The 9,276-nt window shown below is 41.3% G+C and overlaps 1 protein-coding gene across 1 annotated transcript in view; it reads left to right on the forward strand.

The window, feature by feature from the left end:
• LOC148147347 (uncharacterized) overlaps positions 1-4,704 on the forward strand; it is a 29,970-nt gene extending 25,266 nt beyond the window's left edge. The window contains exon 5 of the mRNA XM_087996148.1: positions 4,532-4,704. Within this exon, the coding sequence (XP_087852274.1) occupies positions 4,532-4,704 (173 nt within the window). The remainder of the gene's footprint in view (positions 1-4,531) is intronic.
• The last annotated feature ends 4,572 nt before the right edge of the window (positions 4,705-9,276 follow it).

The following is a 9,276-nucleotide window of genomic DNA, read 5'->3' on the forward strand; positions in this document are numbered from 1 at the left end:
AAATTTTGCAGTGCATGCTTCATTTATTTGCCTCTTCAATATTCCTAGCATCCATCAGTCATGGAGGTTGTGCTTTCGCCCATCAAACTGACATTGACTGTCCACCCTGGGCATTGTACCAACCATTTTCCAGTTGTGGTTAGCATCTAGTGAACAGTAAGTTATATCAGGGAATGCAGCTTGTGGTGGATATCATCAGTACCAGGCTCCATTTGGTCTCTTCTCACCTTGCACAAAGTCGATGGCTAATTCCATCTTATTCTCCCATGTAGAAACTCACCGCATTGATCAATTCCTCCAACTTGACCTTGCCCCTGAGCTCCAACATTACATTGTACTGCCATCAATTATGGCCCTGTATCTATCCCTGTAGAGGGCACAATGGTGGTCACTGCTAACATTCTCCACCTTCCTGTAGTATGCTTTACAACATACTCCCTTCATATTTTGACTCTCTCCCTTCAAACATTTAATAGGGATGGCAGAGCATGGATGCTGCAAGCATACAGACAGGTGCCAAGTGAGTGAGCACTGAAATGGCAAACAAGCAGACCTGAGATGCAGCCTGTTTCATAAGCTGGGTCTCTGTCCCTGGCACAAAGTATCCTTGCAGCAACCTTTCAATGTGAGTTGCCAGTTTGCTGTGAAATGCAGGTCTCAATTGCCTAAGCATCCTGCTTAGGCAATTGGTGGATGTGAAGAGGTTCCATGAGGATCCTGACGAGTTGGCAATTTTGGATGCCGTGGATGAGCAGTGCATGTGGCTGTTGCTCATGGATGTGCCTTGAGATGCTGTTTCATGGTGACCAACTTGGAGGCTCTTCACAGCCAGCAGCAAGCTGAAGTGGCCACATACCCATTCTGATTTCCATATCAAGAATTTGTAGCATCTAATTTGCTCACAGTGGGTGGTACTACAGAAAGTTGTATATTTATGAAGTGAGATTTGCAGTTAATAAGGTTGTTGACAACCAATAATCCCCCTTAATAGGCAATTTGCCAGTGCCTAGTGAAAATCTCGTCTTTACATTCGGAACTCACTTAAAAGATGCAGTCAGTTGTTTCCAATGCAAAATTGGTCTTGCCAGTCTTCATGTGCGATTCTGCCACCTTTCACATCATAGCCCATGTTGTTCAAGCTCCTATAAGATTCAACTCTATCTTTTAGATCAAACCTTGAAACATAACTTTACATCATAAATGTCATATGTTATAAATGTCTTACAGGATCAAGACACAAAATGCAGATAGTTGCTTCTACTTCAGATCATATGTGACTCCGAATTTCCTGGCATTTGTATTTTTCTTCCTTCTATTATGGACCTGTATGTTTGGCAAGTGATGTTTTCAGTATACTCCAGTGCTCTCACTGGTAGGAAATCTGAAACAAAGCACTGAGATCTATTAGCATAAACAACCAAAGATGTCTACCAATTGATAGTGATGTTATTTTACATTTCACACTTCTACACCTGATCCCTGAAAAACTGTGCTATGCTGTAAAGTAGGACAATAAAATAACTGATGCAGTTCTATGCCATTTTGATTAAAATGGCCTACATTAGCTTTAGTTGGTGAATACACCCACTCTTCTGTCCAAAAATCACCTCTTTAAAACTGCTAATGCAAGTTGTTTCATTCATACCTCTGACAGTAGCAACTTACATAAGTACATCTGGTGTTGCGTGAAATTGCTGGCCCATAGAAATTTGACAGGTGCAAATGCCAAAGAAAACCTTTTGCTGCTAGTCTCTAGTCCCATGTAGGGACCAAGCTAAAGTCAATACTATGATAATACTGAGGTGCTTTAGGTACTGATTGCATTTCACAATTTCTTTCACATTGCATTAGATCTTGCTATTGGTCTTCAGATTTCCAGCAATTTTTTTTCATTCAGGAGTAAGTCAAATTCTAATCCAAAACTCAACTTCATATTAGCCCACAGATCCATATTACTGGCTCTATGATTTGCTTATCAGAATTTTTACTTGATCACATGCAGTCAACATGTTTTGAATTTAATATGAAGAGTGAACATTTACATGTCCTCAAAATATCTCCATCCAGTCAATCTGTAAGACGTTCATTATTCTTGTGGATGCATTTGTATTCCACAGCCATTCCATTTTTGCAAATCCTAAATAGTTTTATACTGATGCCAAAATTCAAAGTGTGATTCGAATATCAAGGCATATCCTCACTTCAAAGGTAGTTTCACCATGTTTTGCTGAGAAACCTCTTTGCACCACCACCACCACCTCAAGTACAATGCAAGTGCACCAAGAAACTTCCAAGTTGGAGGCTTTTTCCCCCACTATGATGCTATATTGTATATATTACATATGTATATGAATTTTTAACATTTTTATTTTATATTTTGCACTAAGTTGCTTGTCAGTAGAAGTGAAAGCAACTTTTTAAAAAGATTTGTATAGAATATTGGGTTAGAATTCTAACCAGTGCTTAGTTTAGGTTTAAGCACTGAGCATCTTATAAAGATTACACATTAAAAACAGCATACAAACTAGAAAAAAAAATCTTTTTTGTGGGAGAAAGAGCAAAGCGTGAAGAATTTAAATACTGCCTTGCATATTTCAAGCATTAGCTATAAAACTTTGATCAGTTCTTTAACCATGCTGATTCCCAACCATTTGCCTTTGAAAATATTGTTTAAATTTTCAAGTAAATGAAACTGACTAAACTTCTAACTTAAAAAAAAATTATAATAAATTGAAGAGAATTGTTATAACAATATTAGTATACTTGTTATCCATGGTGAAAGTTAGAAAGGTTTCTGACTGATTGGACACTTGTCAATTTAACCTAACACTACGTTAGGCTCAAAACTGCACTGCTAGATTCCTATAATTCACCTCTTCCTCCGCTATTACACCGGCACCACTCCCCACCTCTTCCTCCGCTACATTGATGACTGCATTGGCGCCACCTCGTGCTCCCGCAAGGAGGTTGAGCAATTCATCAACTTCACCAACACATTCCACCCTGACCTTAAATTTACCTGGACCATCTCTGACACCTCCCCCCCCCCTCCTGGACCTCTCCATCTCCATTAATGACGACCGACTTGACACTGACATTTTTTACAAACCCGCCAACTCCCACAGCTACCTGGATTACACCTCTTCCCACCCTACCTCTTGCAAAAATGCCATCCTGTATTCCCAATTCCTCCGCCTCCGCCGGATCTGCTCCCAGGAGGACCAGTTCCACCACAGAACACACCAGATGGCCTCCTTCTTTAGAGACCGCAATTTCCCTTCCCACGTGGTTAAAGATGTCCTCCAACGTATCTCGTCTACATCCCACCCCTCCAACCGTAACAAGGACAGAACGCCCCTGGTGCTCACCTTCCACCCTACCAACCTTCGCATAAACCAAATCATCCGCCGACATTTCCGCCACCTCTAAATAGACCCCACCACCAGGGATATATTTCCCTCCCCACCCCTTTCCGCCTTCCGCAAAGACTGTTCCCTCCGTGACTACCTGGTCAGGTCCACGCCCCCCCCCCCTACAACCCACCCTCCCATCCTGGCACTTTCCCCTGCCACCGCAGGAACTGTAAAACCTGCGCCCACACCTCCTCCCTCACCTCTACCCAAGGCCCTAAAGGAGCCTTCCACATCCATCAAAGTTTTACTTGCACATCCACTAATATCATTTATTGTATTCGTTGCTCCCGATGCAGTCTCCTCTATATTGGGGAGTCTGGGCGCCTCCTAGCAGAGGGCTTTAGGGAACATTTCTGAGACACCCACACCAATCAACCACACTGCCCCGTGACCCAACATTTCAACTCCCCCTCCCACTCTGCCGAGGACATGGAGGTCCTGGGCCTCCTTCACTGCCGCTCCCTCACCACCAGACGCCTGGAGGAAGAACGCCTCATCTTCCGCCTCGGAACACTTCACCCCCAGGGCATCAATGTGGACTTCAACAGTTTCCTCATTTCCCCTTCCCCCACCTCATCCTAGTTCTAAACTTGCAGCTCAGCACTGTCCCCATGACTTGTCCAGACTTGTCCTACCTGCCTATCTCCTTTTCCACCTGTCTATTCCACCCTCTCCTCCCTGACCTATCACCTTCATCCCCTCCCCCACTCACCCATTGTACTCTATGCTACTTTCTCCCCACCCCCACCCTCCTCTAGCTTATCTCTCCACACTCCAGGCTCACTGCCTTTATTCCTGATGAACGGCTTTTGCCCGAAACGTCGATTTCGAAGCTCCTTGGATGCTGCCTGAACTGCTGTGCTCTTCCAGCACCACTAATCCAGAATCCTATAATCCTTATTAATACTGATACTTCTCATTGATAATGTGAAATTGACTCATTAAACAGTAGTATAACCAGAACAACTCCATTCAGTCATCTTTATATCTTCATTAAAACCGAGCAAATATTTGAAGTTTAGTTTATTTACATATTGTGTATTAGTCACCAAAAATTTAGAATCCTTGGATTAATTGACATTAATTTGTAAAACAATAATCACATTTTATATGTGCAGGTAATGAAAATAAGGAAGATTCTCTTTTGCGAACTTCACCAAGTTTGTCTTTAGGTACGCCAGAAAAATCGGAGCCCAACAAGTCAGCACAAGTCTCTCTGGATATAAACAAGATGCTTAGTATCTGTGCAGCTCCTTTGGTACCTCCTCTGTCTCCACAACCAAAATGTTAATTTGTGAGAAAAATTAAAACTGTTGGCTTGTGATCTCTTGAACTTTCAGTATGTAAATTGATTGTGCCATTTAATCAGACATTCGATCTAGTCTTTAAAATCTAGAACTTTGAGCAGCGATAACATAAGAGAGATTCATAAATAAAAGATGCAAAAATGGATGGAAAGCTTCAAAGCAAATTAAATCAGCTAAACATAGAGACGTGGATGTCATGTTAATAGATTTACTATTGTTGTACAAGGTCTAATTATCATTTTTACTATTCAAGTGCACTTTAGCGAAGCTAAATATATACTTTCATAGGAATTGAGTATTTAAACCCAACTCTCCCACACTCAATTAGATCACATTGACCTGGGCCTCAATTCCATTTTCTGTCTCAGATCCTTAACCCTTACCTAATAAAAACTGTTTAAAAGATATACATTTTTAAAAAAATAATGTGGTATCTTTAAAGGGGGTGGTATTGCTTCAGAGAGAGAAATATACAGGTGTGTAATTTTGGGACACTTATCAGAAAGCACTTCTATTGTATAGGTCCATTTACACTATACCATTTGCTAGTGGCTGATTTCTATTAATTTCTATTGGGGTTCTTCTCAGTGGTAGCATTTTTTAATATATTAAGAGAGCTCCAAGATGGCAATGGAGTAGGACTTAGCCAGATTTAGTCTGCTCCATCTGGTTTTTTTCTCCTCTTTTCGTTTTTTTTCTTCTATCTTCTTACTTCCCATCCTTGAGCCTTGAGGGAAGTCATTGTGGACTCCCAGCCTCAGTGAGTACTCCTGGCTTCGAGGTGAAACTAGCGCAGACTGCTGGTCTCAGCGTGGATTCCTGGCCTTGCGTTAAATCCAGAGTGGACTCCCAATCTTGAGAGCCTCAAGGTGAGCCCTGGCATGGTCTGGAGGCATGGGCTGGTGCAGACTACTGAAGGCTAGCGTGTTAGTGCAGACTAGTTTGAAAGGACTGTTATTCTGAAATTTTTGTATATTTCTCTAATTAATTCCTATGATTTTGTACTTCAGTATCTAAGATGGCGCAAAGGTCTGTAATGCTGGACCTTTTATTTCTTCATTTTTCTAATTGTTTTCTAAGAATTTGTACTTAAGAATCTGTACCTAGACAGAATTGTACCTAAGATGGTGCCGTAGGTGGCCGCTTGTAAACTTTTCAATGTACTCATGTTAGTACATGTGACAATAAACTAATTATAACTCTGATTCATTTGGACTGTACAATTGCACATAGTCCTGAACCAGTCGACATTCAAACATACTTATAAACTAGGAGCATGAGGAGACATATGGCCCCTCGTGCTTGCTAATCTAATTCTGGTCTCTACTCCACAATCCTGTCTACTCTCAATAACATTTGAATCTGCTGTTAGTCTGTTTCCTTTTAGCTAACCAATCTATCCATTCTAATATTAGTCCTACACCATAACCTCTTATTTTGTACAATTAGCTTTGGCTTTAATGTGACACCTTTTCAATTCTCTGTGGAAATCTAAGTACAGTATATCCACCACTTTCCTTTAGATACATTACTTGTTACTTCCTCAAAGAACTCCAATAAATTAGTCACGCATGATTCGCATTTCACAAAACCAAACTGACTCTCCCTGACGGCCTTCTGATTTTCTAAGAGCCCTGCCGTAATCTACTTCATCATAAGATTCCAGCATTTCCCCATGACAGATGCTAAGCTAAATGGCTTGCAATTTCCAGCTTTCTGTCTCCCTCCTTGTCACAGTCACATTCTCTACTTTGCGATCTGAAAGGGCCTTTTCAAGAATTTTGGAAAATTAAAACTAATGCATTTACTATCTCAGCAGATATTTCTTTTAAGCAGCACTTAAAAGTCTGATGATGACCATGAAGCTATGGTCGATTGTCAGGAAAAATCCACCTCGTTCATTCATGCCCTTTAAGGAAGGAACTGCCAACCATGCCTGGTCTGGCCTACATGTGACTCCATTTTCACAGCAATGTGGTTCACAGCAATTAGAGATGGGCAATGAATGCTGGTCTATCCAGTGACACTCATATTCTGAATAAAAACAAAATTGGAATGATTCCTAGATGCTCCAAGGATTGTATGGGAACTAAATGGAACCAGAAGCAACACTACTCTCCCAATCAAAGATAAGGGTAGTAGGGCAGTACAGATGGATGAAGAGCAGAAGGCAAGATAGGTGGAATACTTTTTGATGATGCCAAACCAGCCCAGTACTAGACCCACATTTGAGTTTGATGACTACTGCATCTCAGCAGCCAAATGTAAACTTGGAAAAAATTGCCAGATCAGAGATCCAAACAGCCATCTAGAAACTGAAGAACAATAAGACACCTGGGTGCAACAAGATACCAGCACAGCTGTTGAAACACAGGAAGAACACCATATTAATAGAGTTCACAGACATGTTCAACAGATCTGAATTGTGGAAGATATCTTGGATTTCTTTTATTATTTATTAATGGGATATGACGTCACTGGCTGGCCAACATGTATGCCCATTACCAGATGCCCTTCTAAAAGCGGTGGTGTGCTGTCGCCTAGGTGATATTCTGAGAATTTGAGTTCAAATTCCCACCACAGCAAGTAGTGGAATTTGAATTCAATAAAGATCTGGAATTAAGAGTCTAATGATGACCACAAATTGATTGTCAGAAAAAGCCCAATGTCCTTTTGGGAAGGAACTGCCATCCTTACCTGGTCTGGCCTACATGTGACTCCAGACCCACAGCAATATGGCTGATTCTTAACTGCCCTCTAGGAAATTACAGTTGGGCAATAAATGCTGGTCCAGCCAGTGATGACCTCATCCTATAAGTGAACACAAAGAATGGGATGGAGTTTCAGGATATTTATCTATTTGATAACTGGAGAGAAGGAATAATTGTCCAGCTGCAAAAAGAAAAGGAGACTCAGCAACCACAACAGTTAAAGGGGCATAAAAATCCAAGATAGAGGATGGGACTAATTGTTGCTGTAAGAGATGGTCCTTTTTTGAGGTATTTTAGGTGTTAGAGGTGATTTCCTCAAATTCCAGGAGCAGCAATTAGTGTTTTATATGCTGTTGCATTGTTTTGGAACTTCAGGGGGAAAAAAATCAAAACAACGGCACTTTAAAAAGGAGGAAGACAAACAAAGTCAGCAACCATGTAGTCAGAGAAAGAAACCTATACTGCTGTCTGACACAGCAGCGAATCTGCACAGTTACTGCCTTTGCTGTTTGAGTGCAAATATCTCCGGACATCAAACTGCGTCTAAGAATAGTTAACAACAGTGAAATTCACAGCTGATCTTGGAGGAATCTGTGTTGGAGAGCTCATTGCACAGGAACAGATAAGTGCATAGTTTTTGATAGTAACCTTGCTGTAAATCTACAATAGTGAACAGAGGGGGTTCTTTCTTAATGAGATCTGTCTCTTGATTAAATTTCAATAATATAAACCATAAGTACTATGTTAGCCTAGAGCAATTTTTTTTAAGAACAATAAGATGGTGCTATTTTGGGGTCTGTAGATTGTGAAGGGGCAAAGATAGCCTTTAGTAGAATGATGTGCTCCTCCTGTCAGATGTGGGAGTTTAGGAAGAGTTTCCATGTTACTGATGATTATGTCTGTAGGAAGTATCTTTGGTTGCAAATCCTATCATATCGCATGGATGGTTGGAGCAGCAGTTAGGAGCAATAAAAAATTTACAGGAGCTAAGGGATGTGATGGATAGTAGTTATATGAAGAGAGAAAAATTGCAGATAGTCAGGTGGATGGGGTAACTCTAAGAAAGGTAGGATGGGGGGGCAGGAGTTTCCTGTGGGTATCCCATCTCAAACAAGTATGCTGTTTGGGAAAATGTAGGGGGCGATGGACTCTCGGGGAATGCCAAGTTTCTGGTACTGAGAGTGACTCTAAAGTAGTGAGGGATAGGTCAGGTTTCAACCAATCAATTGTGATAGGGGATTCTTCAGTCAGAGGCACAAACAGACATTTCTGCAGCTGGCAGTGAGATATCAGAATGGTGTGTTGCCTCTCTAGTGCCAGGATCAAGGATATCTCAGAGAGGGTGCAGAATGTTCTCAAAAGGGGAGAGGGATCAGCAGGAGGTAATTGGAACTAACATACACATTGGGACTAATGACATAGGAAGGGAAAAGGATGAATGTTTGAGTGGAGAATATAGAAAATTAGGCAGGAATTTAAAAAGGAGGTCCTTGAGTGTAGTAATATCTGGATTACTCCTGGTACTACGAGCTAGTGAGGTAGGAATAGGAGGATAGAGCAGATTAATGCATGGCTAAGGAGCTGGAGCAAGGGAGAAGAGTTCATATTTTTGGATTCTCTTCTGGTGTAGAGATGACCTGTACAAGAAGAACAGATTACACCTGAATTGGAAATGCTCGAATATACTGGCAGGGGGATTTGCAAGATTGCTCTGGAGGATTTAAACTAGTAACGTGGGGGTTGGGACCCAGCGAGATAGTGAGGAATGACATCAATCTGAGACTGATACAGTTGGGAAAAGGAGCAAGGCAAACAGTCAGGGCAGGCAGGAAGAAAGCAAAAAGA

Source organism: Chiloscyllium plagiosum, unplaced genomic scaffold (genome assembly GCF_037043375.1).
Source record: "Chiloscyllium plagiosum isolate Xiang-an unplaced genomic scaffold, Cpla_swu_hap1 HiC_scaffold_17, whole genome shotgun sequence".
Lineage (NCBI taxonomy): Eukaryota > Metazoa > Chordata > Chondrichthyes > Orectolobiformes > Hemiscylliidae > Chiloscyllium > Chiloscyllium plagiosum.